This window comes from Juglans regia, chromosome 5 (assembly GCF_001411555.2).
Source record: "Juglans regia cultivar Chandler chromosome 5, Walnut 2.0, whole genome shotgun sequence".
Taxonomy (NCBI): domain Eukaryota; kingdom Viridiplantae; phylum Streptophyta; class Magnoliopsida; order Fagales; family Juglandaceae; genus Juglans; species Juglans regia.
In genome coordinates, this window is record NC_049905.1 from 10,879,861 (window position 1) to 10,901,700 (window position 21,840).

Consider the following 21,840-nt stretch of genomic DNA (forward strand, 5'->3'; position numbering starts at 1 on the left):
TCATCATTATACATATTAAAGAAAACTATAAGATCATATGTATTAATAATATATACTATTATATATATATAGTATCATATAAATTATACTATACTAAAGTATAGTATGTAAATGTAAGATGATATCTATTAGTAATATATACTATATATCATATATATAGTATCATATATATTATACTATACTAAAGTATAAAAGAAAATATAAATGCGTAAATCACAGGTAATAATAAATAGATACTAATAATAGTATAATATTAATAAGAATAATAGGCGGTAAAACCAGCCATAAGCATGATAGCAGATAGAGCAGGCGGTATAACCGACCATATGCATGAGAAAGTAAATAATATAGAAAAGATATATAAAATAAACTTCTTCATTAAAAACACAATACTTATAAAGAGACTAATTCTCAAAGGAGTTGGAAGCAGAAGACACAAAAAAAATGAAGATTTATGAAGTGAGGAGGACTGGAGTGGAATGGTTTGGCGAGAGAGGAAGAGGCTTCAGATAAGAAATTCTAGATGCTCTTCTTCCTTTGCAAACTCCTTTATATAGATACTAGAACAGTAGAAAATAGTAATCCTAATAATACATGAACAGTATCAACCGATACTAAAAATAAATAGACATTACAATATTAACACATGAATTGGAACAGTAAGTACAAAGTGTTTTGTCATTTTTCTCGACTGTAATCTGTCATGAACAATATAATAATCTTTTAGATCACATAATTTGAAGGTCATAATTTGCTAATTCCAGATCGAATGGATCTTGAGAATCCATCTAATGTGCTAGATGGTAGGGTGAGTAATCTTGAGAAGGAGAGGCGGCTGAGTTACCCTGAGAATGAGATGCCTATTGAGAAAGAGAGGCCTGATGGGTTGGTGATACTGCGGGTTGCTGTAATGGACATAATTTGGCGAGATGTTGTACTTCTTCTTCATCATCACTATCTAAAATTTGTAACATTATTTCAACTAATTTTTTCAACTCCTTCTTGTTGGTAATAGATGCTAATTGCGCTTTGAATCTGCTCTGTTGGACTAGAACTTCTGGAGTCTTGGTAACTTTTGAAAACATTTTTAAGACATGATCATAATTTAATTTTTCCCACCATTTGACAGAAACTTGGCGAGCTAGAAACATAATGGTTTTGAGAGAGGGATGAGGTTTGATAACATATTCTCATTTCATAATCAAATTTAATTTTGTTTTAAGGAAGAAAAGAATAAGTGGTGAACAATAGTTTAATGCTAGTGGACTGTCATCTTGTAAAGTAAAACTCAAAAACTCTCCTAAAGGGGAAGATGAAGTAGAAGAGGTTCGGGTTCGTAATATTCCCACCATAGTGAGAACCATTTTGGGAGTGTGTTGATTTATTGTAATTTGTTATAATGAAGGAACCACAAATGTCTCAAATTTTTATTTTGTTTTAGGAACATTTTTGTCCATACCTGCTGGTTATCATAATACAACGGATCATAAAAATGAGAGAACTTTCTTGTTAAATAGGGATTTTTTTTCCATTGTTCCAAAGTGAGAACTTGTTTAATGATAATTTTATGAAAAACAATAATTGAGGAGGCAGGTGGAGAAGGTTGAGTTTGAAGAGAACAAGGGATTTCAAAAAGAATAATTGAATCGGTGTCTACTAATATGAATTCATAAAAATGCTGGATTTTCTTAATATTTTGGAGAACATAATGCCAATCTGGTAAAAGAAAAGTATCAAATAATTTTTGGGGGTCAGATAGGTGATGAATTTCAGATTTGATGGAGAAGACTGGGTGCCAATGAGATTTAATGATAATATGAGATATGAAGGCTGAGATAATAATAGAGGATTAATTATTTGTGAAGGAGAAGAGGAAGGAGAGGAATTAGCTTTGGAGTAAGTTGGTAATTTTGGAGGAGCTAATAGTGAGAATAAATTGTAAGATAGTCTCATGTTTTGTGGTAATGACTCTAATACCGTATATGGTCTTGGAGTTGCAGAAGGACAATGTGAAGGATAGGGAGGAGATGGTGGCCGTGCATAGGAAGATCTGGATTTTACTTTCGACTTTGAGGTTGACATGATTTTTCCTATAAGAATTTTCGGGATAGAAAATCAGGAAGAGAATTAGATTCTCCTTTAATATGTTCAATTTCAAAATCAAAACTACCTAATATAACTTTCTATCTAGCAAATATTTGCTTAGCAGCTAGGTTTTTTACATCTTTAATCAAAATTTCCTTGGCTGATTTACAATCAATTCTAAGTAAAAAATTTTGATTCAATAAATCATCTTGAAATCTGGAAATACATAATACAATAGCTAAAATTTCTATTTTAATAGTACTATAATTCTTTTGGGCAGGATTCCAACATCTTGAATAGAATCGAAAAATTTGTTCCAAATCAGTTGATAATTTTTGTTTCATAATTCCTCTATATCTAATATCAGAAGTATCTGTTTCAACAGTTTTAAAAGTATGAGAAGATGGGAGTCCCAAGCATGGAAACTTCTTCACATGAGCCTTAATTTGTTTTATAATATTGGTATGCTATTCTATCCATGAAGGTGGATTCTCTTTTAATCTTTTAAATAATGGTTTACATAATGGCCTGAATGATTGATAAAAATCTACAACATAATTGAGACTCCCTAAAAAATTTTGTAGACGATGCTTATCTTTTATTTCATCTGAAAATTTATCAGCAAATTCTATTACTCTACTAATTGGTGTAATAGTTCCTTGATAAATTTCATGTCCAAAAAATCTAATTTTGTCTTGAAATAATTTTATTTTTTGTGATAAAACGACTAACTCATTTTGTTTAATGATTTAGACAAAAGTATATAAATGTTTCCAATGTTGTTCAATAAATGAGAAAAATATTAATACATCATCTATATAAACTTTTGAAAAATGAGGGAAAGGGGTAAATATTTCATTCATAATATTTTGAAATTAACTAGGAGCATTTTTTAACCCAAATGTCATAACGTTTCATTTATAATGTCCAAAGGGGTACTGTGAATGCCTTTTTATAACGGTTTTTTTTCACAAATTTGGATTTGTCAAAATCTACTTTTCATGTCAAATTTTGAAAATATTGTGACATTATATAATCGGGATAATAAATCTTTTTTATTTGGAATTGGGTATCTAATCCATTATAGTACTTTATTCAAAAGTTTATAATTGATGACTAGACGAGGAACTCCCCTTTTTAATTCTGCCTTTTTTTAACATAAAAGGCAGCACAACTCCATGGTGATTTATTTTTCCTAATTAATCCTTTTGTTAGTAAGTCATTAACTTCTTTTTTATAAAATTCTAATAATTCATTATTCATTTGAATTGGTCTAACTTTAGTTGGAATATTTTTCTCAGGAATTTTTTTTTCATAGGGTAATTCAACTATATGTTGGTTTCTATTCCATAAAGCATTGGATAGGTTTGACATTACTTCATTTTCAATTATAGTTTTAAAATTATCAATTTTTTGAGTTAATAATGAGTCTTTTAATTGTTCTTTAATTATTTTATATTTTAATTCTTGTTTTAAGAAGCTTATATATTTCTCCTTTCTTTTAATTATGTTTTTTTGTTAAAGAATTAATTTATCTCGTTAATGAAACTACATTTAAAGAGTTAATTTCTTTTGATACATGAGGAAACAATAATTTAAATTGAATTTCTTGTTCAAGTATTTTAGTAAAAATTCATTTTTCTGTTACAGGGAAAGGGTAAAGTAGGGCAAAAAAAAGATTTCCTAATATTACTTTAGTATTAATGTTTTTTACTAAAATAAATGTTGTTTTAAAACAAATTCCATTATTACAAATATGTGCATTAGATAATTTATAATTTATATTTAATTTTGTTCCATTAGCTTGGGACAATATTTCTTTTATTTTTTTAAAATATTTGTAAGGTATTAATCCCTCTTGTATACAATTTAAATTTGCTCCAGTATCTAATTGGACAATTGTAGTGAAAGAAAATTCTTGAATAATTGAAATTGTTACTTCAACATACCATTTTTTAAAATTTATCTTATCAAGGATATTAATAAAATTGTCTGTTTCATCTTTATTATGTTCTTTATCATAAAAATTATTTTCGTTTTTCTCTATTTTTAATAATATAATTTCTTGTAATAATTATTTATTTGAAACTTCTAATTTAAGATTATATGTTTTCAAATTTCAAATTTCTTGTTTTATCTCATTAATTTTTTGTTTTGTATCTTAATTTTTTTATTTTTCCGTTTTAAATCTACCAATTATTTCTAAAAAATTGTGAGGTGTAGAGGATGAGGTTATCGAAATATTTTGATTATTAAAAGTATCTTTTAACTTTTCTAAGTAATCTTTTCTTTCTTGAGGGTCACTGATTTTGCCTATTAATTCTAATATAATATCTTCTTATTTTGAAAGTACATTAATGGTTTTATTACAAATACAATTATCTTTATCTAGAAAATTACAAATATGTACTTCATCTTCTTCAGATTCACTATCAGAAGATTACTCTGAAAAATTGATTCTTTTAATTAATAGATTTCGTCTTCTTCAAAAGAGCTTTCTTTATCTTCACTTGAATGTATTATAAAAATGTCTAATAATTTTTCTTTTAATGTTTCAGATATATCTAGTTCATTAATCTGTTGTTAAACTTTACAATTTGAATTATAATATCCAACTTTTTCGCATTTATAACAAACAATTTGTTTTTTCTTTTTATTAGTCTTTTTAGGATTTTTTATTGGTTTATTATATATTTGTTTATCTTTTTTTTTATAGGGTTTTTTGTATCTTCGTTTTTTGTTAGAATAATTCTTATAAATTCTTTTTCCTTTTTTGTGTCTTCTTGAAGGAGCTAATAATGTGGTATAACGAAACTGTTCACAAAAGGTATCTAATTCTTTTTTAGCAAATTTCTTTTCTTTCTCCATTTACTTTTTTAATCTTAAATCGTTGCAAATAGTTAAACCAATTCTATTAATATTACTTATTATATCACCAAATGTGAGATTATGAAAGTCAATAGTACTATCTGATTTTACAAATAATTTTCGTACCTTTTGGGCGAAGCAATATGGAAGTCCGGCTATGAATTTTTCTTTCCAGTATTGTTGTTGGCAGTCTTTTCTGATCATAACTTTAGTTAGAAATATATCTTTATACGAACGAAAATTAGATAATTAAGGGCATTTTAAATTAATCAATAAATCACTAGTTCTTTCCTTGAGTTGAACAGGATCATCAACAATGTGTTTAGTTAATGCATATATTAAAGTATTTACAACATCTTCCAATGGCAAACCATTTTCAGTTTTAATCACTGGCATGTTTTCATCATATTTATATGTAGTTAATATTTGTGTCCTCTGTTCATGTGAAAGATAGTGATCCCACTAGGCTTTTTAATTGGCCAGTAAACCCTGTAACAATAATATGTGCTACTTAGTGATCAGTTTTTCTATTACATTTATAGACGTTAACAACCATAATCATTTCTTGAAAATGATTTAATATTTCATACTCAGATAATCCATCTATATTTCATTCATATAATACATTTGGTGTAAAAGCAGATCTTACTATATATTCTCTTTTTTCAAATTGTATATCCGGTGGCGTATGCCTCAGATACCAATTACGAGAAATAGAAACAAGATGTTTAGATTCTCTAGCTGAAAAATTATTAACATGATCTTCTCTAATCTTATTTATTTCTAAATTTCTAAATTGGTTTTCAATATTACTAATTTCAGAGTCAGATAATATATGTGAGTTTGTTTTGCTTAATACATTAATATGAAGTTATTTTGAGGTAGATGCAGTATTACTAATAGTTAATTTTTCTAATTTACTAGAGATTTGTTCCAATAAGTCATTTTTGTTTTTGGAAAAAATAGTTTTCAAATGAGAAGGAATTTCATGGGGAACAAATAAAAATGTTTCTTTTACTTCTTTAATAGTGGGTTTTATAGGAGATATTTTGGCTTCAATTCTTTCTAATTGTTTACCCATGGCTTTTATATATAAATTGGTGTAATTGTTTTGTTGGATTATATTATCAATATTTTTACCAGTGTTTGTATTATTATGCTTTTTTATTGGTGAAGCCAAAATTTGAATATTTCTTTGATTGAACTTGATGACTTCAAAATGGGGGTATTCTTCATAAATAATTTGATTATTCTTTTTTTTAATCCGTTGGCTAGTAGTCTTATTTATGGTAAACAATTGATTTGATTTATAAATCTTAAACCATGTAAAGAAAGGTATATTAATTTGTATTTTCTCTAAATACTAATAATATTTTTCTTGAATATAATCTCTTTCTATTTTTGTAAAAGTTGAGAAAAATACTAATTTTTTATGACTATTTTCTTCTTTTATATAATCTTGTTTGAGATATTCTTTATTAATTTTAAATTCTTCTTTATTCAGGGTATATATTTGAACATCATCTCCAACTAATGAATATGTTGGAGAAAAAAAGTTTATTTTCAGGATTATGAGAGGTGAATGCCTTATCTGGATGGTTAACAATATATACGGGCATATCAATAATATTTTCGGGAATAATTACCCGACTCTGTGTGTCAAGATTATAGGATTTAGTGTCAAAAGATCTAGTGTCAAAATTTTGATATCTATTTCGAGAGATTGATGTAAGAACATATCTGAATGTATTATAACTAGATGGTGCTGGAGAAAAATAATGTAATAAAGATCCATTATAAAGTTTGATATATATTAGTCAAGTATAAACTCATATATATAGTACTATATACTATCATATATAATACTTTGATAGTAAAGTATTATAATATATTACTATCATACTATAATAAAATGTATATATAAGTTATTATGTTTTCATTTAAAGTATTAAACAATCATAATATATATTATAATATACTATAATATTACATATATATTACAATGTATATAATCTACTATAATAGTATATATATTATACTAAATTATAGTATTATAAATATAATATACTATAATATACATTTTTACTAAATTTGAAACAAATACCGTTCGAACAGTCATTTAAAACTGTTCGAATGATTAAATATAACATTCAAACGTTTTGCACATATAAGCTATCGCGGCAGAGCTTTCTTGAACACCGCCGTCCCCACCGTTTGAAAACGAGAGAAAACGTTTGAACGCTTATCAATCGGCATCGTAATCACCACCTATGCGAACACTCTTCCACCTAAAGTAAATGTATGGTCTTCATAAGTTATTTTACTGTTTATTTTTAGAGTTTTATCCTTTTTTGGTTTTCTCTAGAAGAATTGTATTTTTCCATCAATATCACCGTAGAACACCACAAATCCTCCGTAAGATGCTTAGAAATAAAGAGTAGTATGTGTTTAGTCGAAGAAACTCACGAAATCGATGTATTTTTAAGTATTTTCATGGCTGCTGAGTTGACTCAGCCATGGGCGAGCTCGATCTGTTTTTTGTTCAAATGCGTTCGAACGAGTTTAACATTTTCGATCGAACACTTTTTTAGATGTTCGAACGGTTTGAACCAAACAAATTGTTTTCCGTTCGACCACTTTTTTTCGTTCGAATGTTATAATTTCCGTTTGACCACTATATATTTCGTTCGAACCATTTACTCTATATTAGCTTATTAAATTATTTTCATCATTTTATTAAATTATTCTATCAATTAATTTATTAAATTGTTATTAGTATATAATTTTGTGAATATTTTCTCATATTAGATTTTATCACTAATATTGAATATATATTTTATTTTTTAAATTTCAGTACATAATAATGTCTTATAGGGGTTATAAACATGGTAGATCAGGGGAACCTTCCATCCAAATAGTTCAAGAGCGGACTGTTTTACTTGAGTAGCAGGTAAAACTGTATGATTTTGTGACTCTTATATGAGAGGGTCATTCCCTCGAATCAATATTCAATGATCGTGGTTGAACACCAATTTTAGATCAACGATAAGAAGGAATGAAGCTCATTTCCTACATTGACATCGTTGTTGAGTTCTATAAAGAGTTCGGTGGTGACAGCTCAGACGATGGAGGGGCATACAGGATCTGTATCCAAGGAGCTCTTGTTATATTTTCAGAGGATGGACTCGCCGCATATCTCGGTATTCCTAGGCTGGCCGATGTCTATCCGAACCTACCGCCTAGAGAGTCTAATCCTTCAGGTGATGTAGAGATGGCTCAGGACGAGGGACCAGTTTACACAGATGAGGTCGATACACTTGCTGATCATGAGGTCATAGACTTGATTATTGGTCCAGATGCTCCAGTGTACGATGGAACGAAGAGCATTAGGCAGGCAGATTTATCTTCCTTTTTCAAGATCATGAATTTGATCATCACCAACAATATTGAACCTCGGCAACACAAGACCGTTGTTGGCATGAATCGAGTGAAATTTATTATACGGGTTGCTCGTGGCATTGCGATCGACCTCGTGGGGTATATATTTGAGAGGATCCGATCAGAGGCTCGGTACATTACGATAGATATATTGTCGTTTGGGATCCTGATCACTCTATTTTTGCTACATTTCGGGGTCATGCCAGAAGTTGTCGAGCGTGCATGGGAGCCGATGGGACCGATCAACATCACCACCCTGTCACATAGCACGGGACACTCGAAACTTCGTTCTCGTGGACCTGTTCCTGACAGGGTTGATATTCAAAGAGATGCACAGCCAAGAGATACCAGAGTATCATATGGTGAGGCATCTACATTGGCCGATGCATCACTCACATCTCCTCATGAGGAGATGACCGATATACTGCGTGCAGAGATCGGCATACACACATCAGCGGTGATCGATGCAGTGCATACTGCCATGTCTGAATTGCATACAGAAATTACTGCTAGCGCCTCTAAGTTACGTACAGAGATTAATAAGTTATATACAAAGATTAATGCCAGTAATGCAACTCAAATCACGCTCAATACTCGACTGACACAGGTAGAGACACGATTAGCTGCAGTCGAGGATGTGTGCAGAGATCTCACATCACAATAATTTTTATTTTTTATTTATATTTTTTTTGTTATAGTTATGGACAGTATATATAGTGTTTTGATAATTTGCTTTAGTTATAAATTAAATATTTTATCTTTTCTGGAATAATTATTTATTTATATTTTGTGGTGTACGTTTTGCATTTGCTTTATTTTAATATTACGAGGATATATAATATATTCAACCCAATTGCTGGGACTGTACAATAATGCTAAAATAATGCAACAGTTAAAGGAAAAAAAGGAAAACTACAGCAGTGAATAATGGCATAATGCAGTAAAGTAATGCCGTCGATTTTGGGAGTCTTGAGTCATATCTTCTGCAGATTCATTTTGGGCTGCATTTGCGGTGCTGAGATCACACTTGATTTTCATGATTGCTGGAATGCGATTTGTAACAAGCCAATATGTAGAGCACATTATCCACATCAATTATAACACCGTGTATAGTTTTTTGGACAATATTAAATGTTCAATAAAAAACGTATCATTATCTTTCTTTTTACTCTAGTTCCTAGATTTCAGAAAGAAAATTTGAGAAAAATAGCTCAGAAAGTTGAAGAAATAGGGAATAAGATGAAATGCTTGCTCAGAAAGTTTGCAATTTGGAAATAATGCAAAAAAGAAGAGAGATACTGAAAGAGAGAATTTATTCAAAGAATCAAAACCATTTACACTCAGCAAAATGTCTGGAGTTTATCTGGGGAAAAAATGTCTTGAATATGGAAAGAACCATAATACATAGAAACTTTGGTAACAATATTTGCCTATCATTTAAACAGCAGAGTCCTTGGTTGATATCTTAGTCTCTTGACTTTCCTTATCTTGGTGACCCATGCTCTTTCCAGACAAAAGTGGTGTTGTATCTTTATCTCTAATCTGGAAAATAAGAACACAAAAAACAAACAAAACAAAACAAAACAGAAAGATTAATCCTTCAATTCCAGTTCTCGTAAAAAACTTGCCGAATGATGAGAAAGAAAGGGAGAGATGGTGGGTACCTGAGACACCATTGAAGCATCAGCTAATTGTTTCTTTTTACTCTCCTGGGTGCAAAAATATGAATATAATCCCATGCCCCAAACTGCAATTAAGATTCCAATGATGTTCCTCTCTGTGAACGGATCATGGAGTAGTGTATACCCAAAGCCAAGAACAAGGCATGTCTTTAGGTGGCCTAGCACTTGGTACGTAACCGGGGAAGTCTTGCCAATAACCAGAAAGGTGCTGAAGTTCACAGCCACAGCTATGAGGCACGAAAGAGCAATGAATAACTGCACACATGTTCACTTCGAAGTCAGCCATATTATGATACTGAAAATTTCTGTTCTTCATCCTAAATTTTGTCATCTCTAGTCATAAATGTTGATGTGGCCCATTTTGGTTGGTTAACAAATGATAGCTACATCAGCAGGTATGACCGGGAAGGGAAGGACAAAATTAAGGATAAAAAGTAGCATTTGCTGATATATCTATAGTATGTTAGGCATGGCAGACATGAAGAAAGAGGAAGAAAGGCATTAATTTACCAAAACTAGAGGAGAATATTTGTGGGCAAAGACACTTTGCTTGGTGAGGAACTGATCAACCACAGGGCCAGAGACAAAGAGAATGGCTGCCTGAAATGGAGCTGACTGGTAGAGCAGCTGAGTTGAAGAGACATTCAGCCTCTTTTGTATTGTGTTTGTCAGCTAATTTTGAGGTTAAGAATGCCCATATATTTCAATATGCAAATGCAAACCACTAAAAGTTAAAATACCACAAAACCATATATAGAATAGTGGAAGCAAAAGGATACAATTTGCCCAACACAGGTTGTTATGATGGCTAAAAGAGAGATAACAGTCCCCACTAAATTGAGCTGAAGATCAGTCACAGAGGCAATCCCTACTCCTATCAGTAAGAGGAAGAGAGAGAACTTTATCTTCTGGCTGCAAATTAGAATGGGAAAGGTTACTGTCAGCTTTGAGAATCCTGTTTGAAAATTGTAAGGAACAGGTCCCCAAAGTCTTAAGATTACCTGAATTGCTTTTTCAAGAAAATAGTTTCCAATAATACAGTGAAAGGTATGATTGCAAGTTTTGTCATCTGCCAACAGGTAAACCAACAAAAAGCATGTGAATCCCCTGACTTTTATACAATAGTAAGATGATGGATAAATCACACTTTAAGGTTGAGTTTCCATATTCTAAAGTAGGTTCTATTTCATTTCTTGAAGAGGGCAGTTTAATCTGCTGCTTAAAGCCTATTATTATTGCTGTTGTAGAAAGCTACATGTCCTAAGATATCTTCTAATGTTACCCTTTTATCCAATTCTGTAATTTGTAAACCAGGCCATTAACACCATGCTATACAATATATATACAATAAAGTTTTTCAGTTTCTCATTTTGATATTTGACAACATGCAGAAAGAAACTAGGATTCATCTTGTAATTTGAGTCTTTCAGACCCAACTTAATTAACTAGTAATCTTGGGACCAGAAATAAGAGCTCTATGATCCTATATACATATATGAGATTCTAAATAGAATAATTGAACTTAACCTGATAAAATCCAATGGAGTTGAAACCAAGACTCAAGTTGAGAAGTCCAATTGAAACCCCATTTAGAAGGCCAAAGAGTATTACAGTCCTTGTGTCAGTTGACTTCGACTCGAAAAAATTCAAGCGTTGCGCCGCATGTAGGGTGCAGAATGTCACCATGAGATGCCAACTAGTGAGCGTAGTAGCTGCAACAAGAACAAAAGCAAGGAAAACATTGGGAGAAGCAAAGGAAAATGTTGTCAAAATACGATAGCAATGGGGAAGAAAAGTAGATCAGTTTATAGGAATTAGAATTACTGTGAAACTAAAATTTTGTTAGTAGTTTGTCAGAGCTTTTGAAATCACAAGGGGACTACTCTTGTTATGTTCAACACCTTTGTTAATTATCAACTACAACCCAGGACAGGAGAAGGATGGGCTAGTTACCGAAAGGGAAGCCAAGATTACTCATCAAAGCTTTGTTGCAGATGACAATGGAGACGGATGATGCCACTGAAAGGGACAGCGCGCCAATAACTCCAAACTGCAGGATCGACATTTCTCCCATCTTTGATGAGCAAGAGACAAAAGAATGTATCAAAGATTCGATTTCAAATGACTGAGTAATTGGAATGATAACATTTTTCTGTCGATAAAAAAATCTATGTGCTTCTTATTATATACTAGATGTGTGACTGATGCGAAAACTTGTCACGTCATTTAGCACAAAAGGTATTGTTTTTTGACTTTCACAAGAATATTAGCTACTATAAATTCATGGTCTAATTTATTTCATAAATCGATTCTATAAGGGAGGATTACGTATTTTTTATAAACATATTCAAGATCTTAAGACCTGTCTACATGCGATGTGAGATTATTTCTTAACACCCTCTCTCACGTGTAGGCCAATATTTTTTTCTACTCCTTGTCACGGGATAAGTAGTGTAGGCCCTCATTCATTCTGTAATAAACTCTGATATCATGAAGAAATTTATGATCTTAACTCATCTCATAAAATTGATTCTACAAAAGATGATTGTTCATTCTTTATAAACATGCCCAAGATCTTATTCACGGATAATGTAAAATTATTCATCAACACTACAGCTGCTTAGGACTTTGGATAATAGGAAAGCCATTCTCGATCATACCAGAGTCAAATTTCTCGATCATTGAAAGGTTAGGTGAGGCGAACCCTTTACCATATTTGGAACGTTATTTACAGGTAACAAAAAAGGAAAATGAAAAAAACAGACAAAGTTTGACAATAAGAGAGGATTAATAATTTTAATATAGTGGAGACAAATTCTGACCATGTCATTAATCTTTCTGTCTATCCCATGAGATGATGATTATAATATAATAGACATTAGATTTGAAGGCAAACTGATACCATTCTGAAGATATTGATAAATCTAAGTGACTAGGAATTAACTGCAAAATTAAATTGTAACAGATTGGAAATGTACTTTTGGTAACTGAGAATCATGATTGAAGTTTAATTTCATATCAATTGAACCATACGGAATTCAAACTGGAAATGGTTGATGCAAAGTGATATAAAATAAAATAACATAAAGAAAGGCACTGAAAACAACTTTTTTGCGCGAGGGATCATTGATCTGCACAGTGCTGATCGAATAAACCAGACCAGCCTCTTGCTTGTTTCAGATGCGGCAGTTATAAATAACTGATGTAATCTTGATGGAGCTTGGAGAACAGCTTTTCTACTAATTAGAATGACGAACAAATGAGAATGCCAACGTACCTTTGCAAGGGATGAGAAAGCCTTTGAGGGTTAGGAGCCCTGCAAATTCACAGAAGGAAACAGATCAAACAAAGGACCCATTACTAATTTTACACAAAAACAAAACATAGAGCCTATAAATCAAGCAAATCATGATGAGTTTAAAATACCTTTTAAAAAAAAATGAACAAATGGATTTACAAACTAAAAGGGCTCCTACAACTCCATGCAGGCACGTCTGCGGCAAGTTTTCTGCAAACCATGCAGCACAGATGGGGATATTTTATTATCAATGGTGAGAAGTGGATGATGAGAGAATGTATTGGGATGGCTTAGAGCTAAAGACTGAGAGAGAATTGAGTGTAAAGGGAGGCCTTTTTATTTTTGATGCCTTTGTGGTTGGTGCCCAACACCGTTTTGTTTGGCTAAAGTCTGGCTTTTGTTTTCACGTGTTTTGCTTCCAGAAGGGAGTTTACGGCTATTGCAAGCAAAGAGACTCGATCTGTCACTTTGAATGGCCGTTTAGGTAATGAAACCTGTAATTAGTTGCAGTATTTTAAGGAGTTTTCAAGTATATGGTGTTGTAGAAAACTATAGAAACTGTTTTTCCTTTTTGATTGAATGGAAAATTGAATCATAATTAAAGGCATGCATTGATAGCTTTGTATTCATCTGTTGGCTTTGTATGTAGATATCATAGCAAAAGGTTCATGGTCTCGAAGGTGAGAAGAGAGGTAAAGAAAGGGACAGCCAAGAATATCTGTACACTGTTTGCCTGTGAGTGGAAAAAAGAGGAAAATTTTATTTGTACATCTATGGGCGTTTGATCAAATCATAGACTGATCTTTATGGTACTAAAGAATAACAAATTCGAAAATTAAATAGTCCTATGGTAAGCATTATGTGACAAAATGATCATGCTTTTTGTCACATGATCATCCTATTCAGCCTCTACTAAATCAATGATGAAAAAATCTCGTGATTAATCTTCCAAATTTTCATTTTGGTAGAAGATGATCATTCCGTCCTTTTAAGGCCTCGTTTGATCACGCAATTTAGATGAGATGAGACAATATTTTTGTTAAAAGTTGAATAAAATATTATTATAATATAATTTTTATTTTAAAATTTGAAAAAGTTGAATTGTTTATTATATTTTGTGTGAGAGTTTGTGAAAATTATAATGATTATATGTGATGAGACAGTTTAATTTTATGTAATCAAACCAAGTCGTAGTGGTGGAAAGCTACTGCCAAACCAAGACATAAGAACGGTTATGGTTGAATTAAGGTAAAATGTATTTTCATGGAATACATCTAGTACCTAAAAGTTTTCATGTTCAAATTGTTCTTGATAATTAAGAAGGGTTTTGTACTCCAATTGGAAAGCTATTTTTACTAAGAAAATATCAAATTAGACTTGGCATACAAACTTGGAAGGTGAGGCGGCCATTTTCTCTGCTGAGTTAGGTATCTGTCAATTCAAGCAAAAGGGTTGCCTTGCCACCCTCAGTACTTAGAGTTTGGTGAAGAAGCTTCAATCTCACTCCTAAAATTGCCCATTTCATATATAGTTCCCCTTTGGGCATCACCCACCAGGCTGCATAATTGAACAGGTACTGCATGCTCACAACATTAAGATATTTCTGCATAATTTGGTGAACAGGGTCGGCACCAAATTATTTCACAAAGGCATGTACAACTATATTTATGAAATATGAAAGTCATCCACCACACTTCCATGTGGCATTAAGATCCCCTAAACTTGATATAGTCCACACTATGACTTGATTACGTGGTAAGTTAAGTTTATTTTGTAATAATAATAAAATTTATAAGAGGGCATGTGCCCATAAGCACACTATAACCAACGAAAAACACTATTGATTTTGGAGGGGATCTAGATCTCCCTAGCTGCCTAGGCCCACGACTAAGAAGCAATCCTAAAGTTAAGCTCGTCACGGTGGCTACATGGTAGATAACTCTCATAGAGTTTGAGATCTGACCTACGGTTATACAATCATCCTAGGGAAGATAACTCCTACAAAGCAGGAGATACCTTCCCTCGGTTCATAAGGGATCACGAAGGATATACAACGTCTATGTCCATCTATAAATAATTTATGAGAGGTAACAAACATTTCATCTTTATTTTACATACTCTTATTCTCACATTATTATTGACTTAAGTATCGGAGTTTACTGAAGGCAACCAGCGCCGGCTCTTCGTTACTACAGGTTTTCTATGCGGTTGGTGGTGTGAAACTCGTCCTTTACAAAGTTCAATCTGACAAGTGATTAAAATTTAAGAGAATTGTTCTTAATTTTTACGATATATTAAATTTTATTAATTAATGTCTAAAAAATATACTTTACTCAAGTCAATCATGACGCCTTCATGGAATATCACGTGATCGAGAAACTTCGCCTCCTCCGGCCAGAACTCCCTTAGGCTTATACGGGTCATCACTCCTTGTCCTAAGAACCTTCATGCTAGTTTTTTTTTTTTTTTTTATTTAAAAAGAGCCGGTAGCCAAATGGAAGTGGCCCCGTCCCAAGTTTATTAATAAGCCCTCACTTATGGCGGAGGAATACCATGGTTACAAGCCAAGTATGAGGGAGTTTACAGAAAAGAAAACAAAAACCTCCCAAATACAAACCAACCTAAGAACCAAAAACGGCAAGACGGAAAAACAACAAAACAGAAACTAACAGGCCTAAAAAAATACGAAAATAAAACTAAACAGGCCTATAACAAAACAAAAAAGCATCTAAACAAGCCTAACAAATAAAAACTAAATAACCAGAAACAACAAAAACAAACCTGGACCTCAGACTAACAACGCAAGTACGGAATGCCAAGAAAATCCAGCCGCACAATACCTTTTAAATACCTGGGAAAATCTTGATTGCCGTTATACGTGACATTCAAACCCATTTCACCTTCTCTAGCAAGAAAATCCGCTGTACTGTTACCTTCCCGCAATTGATGAACCACAACAAAATTAAGCCCCTCGAGTTCCTTGCGCAAAGCCTCCCAAAAATTCCAAAGATACCACATAGAGCATTTACCCTTACAAAGCCAATCAACAACAATATGAGAATCACTTTCAATAATCACATTAATCAAATGGAGCCTTTTACACAATCTAATACCATCCAGAATAGCTTTCATTTCAGCGCCATGGACCAAACCTTCATGCTAGTTACGTATAGATAATGCATGTTCTCTCTAAATGACCAAACTTATGTAAAAACATGATGTTTCTGCCCACATTGACCATAGAAAACATTGAATGTGAAGAGTTCGTTTGGATTGATGTAGAAACCCAATAGGCGCCAAAATCGAGACTTGAGCAAGAGTCTCCTGTTATGACCGATCAGACGCCCATCATGTCCGTCAGATCGATGTTACCAACGAAGTCCAAACAAATTATTCCGAACGGAGCATGGTCTGAATGGACTGTCCAAACTGAACAGAAATCCTATATATTTTGAGGAAGAAAAGACCCCTAGAAACACAATACGATTATGGGAGTATTTTACAATAATGTAAATAATAGTAAAATAGTTTATAAATTGTAATAAAATAGTTTAAATTAAGATATTTTATTAGGTTTTAGAAAATGAGAGAGAAAATGTTAAAAAAAATATTATAAGGTTTATAAAAAATTGTTTAAATATAATTTTTTAATATAATTTTTATTTTAAAGTTTGGAAAAGTTATATTGATTTTTATATTTTATTTTGAAGTTTGTAAAAGTTGAAATAATTAAATGAAAAAATTTAAAATTTAAAATTTAAAAGTATTTTATATTAAATAATATCCAGAAGAAAAAATTATGAGAAGTACTTTTGAGAATTTTTCTTCTCATATCATTATTGCCGAAACGTGCCCTTAGTGTCTATAAACATTTAAACTAACAAAAACATGTAAACACTAGCAAATCTCCAACTAAACTCAGTAGATGACCAATGATTAAGGAAATCCTAGCTAGGTGTAAGTGATTACTTACCGACCAGCCAGCAAAATATTTTGTTTCACATGCTAAATAAACGCAAGCTTTTTTTTTTTTTCCCATACGATCAATAGCCTTTCTGTGATTTGGAAAACATACATTCCTTACTCTACTATATTCACATATCTTATATCGCTTGGCAAACGTTAGCAGCACTATAAAAAAAGGGCAGTTTGCCGAGTAAACGCAGGCAATTGGACAATAACTGCCGTTAATGTTTTTACCGGCATTTGTTTACTGGCACAACCCAAGCATCGGCAAGGGTCGGGAATATTATTTGCCAACGTTTATGTAAACGACACCATTCCATTTTTGGTAACCGGCGTTTTGTTTATTATGTTGCTGATATTTTCAAATGCCGGCAATCAACCAGTTCCTCCCCATCACTTATTTTCACTGGTGTCTATAAGTGCCGTTAATATTTGTTTCACCCAACGTTTTGTGGACAAATGTCAATAATCATTTTTTATTTTACTGACGTCTATAAACGTTGGTAAATTTTTTTTTGTACTTGCATTTTGTAGATAATGTTACCGACGCTTACAAATGCCAATAATCATTCTTTATTTTACTGACGTCTATAAGCACATGTAAATTATTTTGGTATTGACATTTTGAAGAATGTTATCGGCATTTACAAATGCCAATAATTGGGTAGTTATTTTGTTAGCACCAAAATAGGCACCCACCAACCGTGGTAGTTTATTTTATCGACGTCTACAAGCGTCAGCAAATGTTTATACTCCCGACGTTCTAGAATGTTTTACTGGCGCTTACAAATGTCGAAAAAGAAGTAGTTAGTCGATTATTTCTTTTTCGATACCCATGAATAAATGTAGTTTTATTTTACTGACGTCTACATGTGCCAATAAATTTCTTTGGTCCCAACATTTGGAGACTGTATTATCGACGCTTACAAATGCCAGTAATTAAGCATTATTTTACCGACTTTTTCAAATGTCGATAAATTACAATCCCAACATTTTAGATATTGTATTATCAGCACTTATGAATTTTGGTAATTGACCGATTTAAATTTACAATATATCATCTACAAAATTTAAAAATGCACAAAAATAGGCACCCACAAACAAAAATAATTTTATTTATTTCACCTCTTTGTGAAAAAAAAAAAAAAAACTCTTTCTAAACTAATAAAAAGTATTATCGGCCTCTCCTTTTGTTGTCAAGAAAAAATAAACAACTTTTAAAAAAAGTATGGCCTAAACAGGTGATTCTCCAAGTAATACATAAACTATAAATTTCCTATATACAATGAAACTATCTAATTTCCAAAATGTAATACAAAAGAATGATTCATACTCTAGTAATCCAAATAGAATACCACAATCTCCAAAAAAGGGAGACCTTGCCGTTGGGTCTGACCAACTTGCAACTCTTTACACGTTCCACTCCAAAAAGGGGATACGACATATTTTTAAACTGGAGGTTACATCTTGCTGGCCTTCGACCCATCCTACCTGCTCTAGAAATAAAGAGAAGGTTTTAATGAGAGAGAGAGTTATAAGCAAAAGGAGATGAGATGTATAAAACTTATGCAAGCCTAATGACTACTTTGTCGTTGTATACAACTTATATAGATTTAAAAGATTGTACCACCCACCACTTGGCCCATCTAATTAGTCCCGTCTTGCTCATGCTATTGAGGGAAAGCAAGTCGTCAGACAAAGCTGAGTTTATTTAGCCTGGTGTTTGGTTTGTGGATTTGCTAATTTAAGAATTGCATGGTAATGCCAAGCAAGAAAAGTTCAGGGCTATATATGATAAACTTCACTTTTCTTTTCTTTCATATTTCACAATATATGCTTTACATTGAGAGAATACAAATATGTAGAAACTTGCAATTCTACTTTTGGCTATACAGATATATGACCAAAGATCATGTCATACTTGTCTGGGCTGCTTTTATATTTACATGTACAACTATCTCTTTCCTCAATTGGTTTCTAACAGCTTTACTATATTTACGTCTACACTTATCTTTCCTAAGTTGGTTTCTAACAGCTCATGCCAACACTCCCCCTCAAGTTGATGCATACAAGTCTCGGATGCACAATTTGTTAAGTGAGTTATGAAACTCTTTGCTTGATACCGCCTTTGTGAGTATGTCTGCTAGTTGGTCTTCAGACTTCACAAATGGAAATTGAATTATTTTTGCTTCCAGGTTTTCCTTGATAAAATGCCAATCGACTTCCACATGTTTTGTACGGTCATGTTGGTCTGGGTCATGAGATATTGCAATAGTAGCTTTGTTGTCACTAAAGAGATCCATTTCTGAAGTAGAGGCGAAGCCTAGTTCAGAAAGTAGCCTTTTAATCCAGAGTAGTTCACAAAGCCCTTTTGCCATTCCACGGAATTCTGCTTCGGCACTGGAAAGTGCTACCACCCTTTGCTTATTGCTTCTCTATGTAACAAGATTCCCACCAACAAACATAAAATAACCAGAAGTAGATATTCTATCTGAGATATTTCCAGCCCAGTCTGCATCTATATAGCCATTAATTCTTGAATGACTATTCTTTGAAAACATAAGTCCCTTCCCAGGCAAGGACTTCAAGTATCTTAGTATCCGGGTTATAGCATCCATGTGATCTTCACTGGGATTATGCATGATTTGGCTAACTACGCTTAAAGCATATGCAATGTCTGGACGAGTATGTGAAAGGTATGTAAGTTTGCCAACCTTTGGTGCCTCCCTTTATCCATTGGTGCTTGATCTGAGTATTCTCCAAATCTGTGGTTTTGAACAATTGGAGTATCCACTGGTTTGCACTCCAACATTCCTACCTCAGTTAATACATCCAACACATACTTCCTTTGGTAAATAAATATTCCTTGTCTGGACCTGGCAACTTCAATTCCCAGAAAGTACTTGAGTCCTACCAAGTTCTTCATTTCAAATTCGGTGGCCAACTCCTTCTGTAGTCTAGATATTTCTTCTTCATCATCTCTCTGTGATAATCATGTCATCTACATAGACTATCAACACGGTTACCTTGCCCATTTTGTGCTTCAGGAACAGTGTATGGTCTGAGTTGCTTTGCTTGAACCCGTTTTTCCTCATTTCCAGACGAAACTGCCCAAACCACGCTCGAGGTGATTGTTTCAATCCATATAGTGCTCGTTGCAGTTTGCACACATTTTTGGTTTCAGTGGATGCCATGTAGTCTGGAGGAAGGTCCATGTACACTTCTTCTTCAAGTTCGCTGTGTAGAAATGCTTTTTTTTACATCAAATTGATGTAATGACCAATCAAGGTTAGCTGCAAGAGATAACAATATCCTTACAGTGCTCAATTTTGCAACTGGTGAAAAAGTTTCTTGGTAGTCTACCCCATATGTCTGTGTATAGCCTTTTGCCACCAGTCTTGCTTTGTACCTTTCGATTGATCCATTTGACTTGTGTTTGATGGAAAATACCCATTTGCATCCTACTGCTTTCTTCCCTTTAGGTAACGAAACTATGTTCCATGTGTCATTCTTTAGTAGTGCCTCCATTTCTTCCTTTATTGCCTGAGTCCATTTCGGATCAGACAATGCTTCTTGAACTCCAGTTGGAACTTGACTTGAGGAAAGTACATGTGCAAATGCTCTGAGGGGTTCAAATAATCTCTTGGTAGACACGTAGTTGGCAATTGGATATTTTGATCTTCGCTCTTCAATATCACGAGAGTATCTATTTGGTGGCTTGCCACAATTTTCCCTGAAAGGTAATGTATTCAAGTCACTTATATTTGAAGGCATGTCGAGAGTGCTTACCTCAAGGATATTCTCAAGAGATGGGTCTGCAAGTACTGAGGAAGGGGGGGAGCTTGGTTCAATTTTTTAAGGCGTATCATTTCCTGAAGGTGTATTCTGCTCTGTAGGCCCATCCGACCCTATGGGCTTAGCCGACCCTGGGCTTGGTGCTTCAAAGTGCAACCAATTCTGCTCTTCATCTCGTGTCTCCCCCTGAAGTGAAGAGTTGGGAGAGGGGAAAAAGGTGTCGGACTCTAGGAAGGTGACATCCATAATCACATAGGTGCGTTGGGTAGAGGGATCATAGCACCGATAGCCCTTCTGGTGCACGGCATAGCCCAAGAAGAGGCAGCAAAGAGCACACGAATCCAGTTTGGTTCGTTGATTTTTGTGAAGATACACATAAGCTACACACCCAAATACTCGGGGAGGGAGCATTAGGGCTGTGGGTAGGGAGACATGGGACGCCAGAACCTGGAGCGGAGTCTTAAAATCTAAGACTTTGGAGGGTAGTCTGTTGAGTAAATGCACGACGGTGGACACCGCATTAGACCAGTATTGAGTCGGGACATGAGTTCCATGTAGTAAAGCTCGTGCAGTTTCGAGAATATGGCGGTTCTTCCACTCAGCTACACCATTTTGCTGAGGGTTCTGAGGACACGATGTCAAATGAACGAGTCCATGGTGTTCGAAATAGGTGCGGAAGCGCTGATTAACATATTCGCCGCCATTATC

General features: G+C 33.2%; 2 protein-coding genes across 2 annotated transcripts; both read right to left on the reverse strand.

Moving 5' to 3' along the window:
* Nucleotides 1-9,687: 9,687 nt before the first annotated feature.
* On the reverse strand, nt 9,688-13,741 carry LOC109008596 (UDP-xylose transporter 1-like). Its single transcript, XM_035689966.1, has 9 exons — nt 13,500-13,741; nt 13,351-13,389; nt 12,027-12,147; nt 11,601-11,785; nt 11,075-11,142; nt 10,853-10,985; nt 10,584-10,745; nt 10,056-10,328; nt 9,688-9,933 (listed from the first exon to the last, which is right to left on the reverse strand). The coding sequence occupies exons 3-9, from the start codon at nt 12,145-12,147 to the stop codon at nt 9,829-9,831; spliced, it is 1,047 nt and encodes a 348-aa protein (XP_035545859.1). The 5' UTR covers nt 13,351-13,389; nt 13,500-13,741; the 3' UTR covers nt 9,688-9,828.
* Nucleotides 13,742-16,164: 2,423 nt separating this feature from the next.
* Nucleotides 16,165-16,503, reverse strand: LOC109008589. Its single transcript, XM_018988750.1, has one exon. The coding sequence runs from the start codon at nt 16,501-16,503 to the stop codon at nt 16,165-16,167; it is 339 nt and encodes a 112-aa protein (XP_018844295.1).
* Between the last annotated feature and the right edge of the window lie 5,337 nt (nt 16,504-21,840).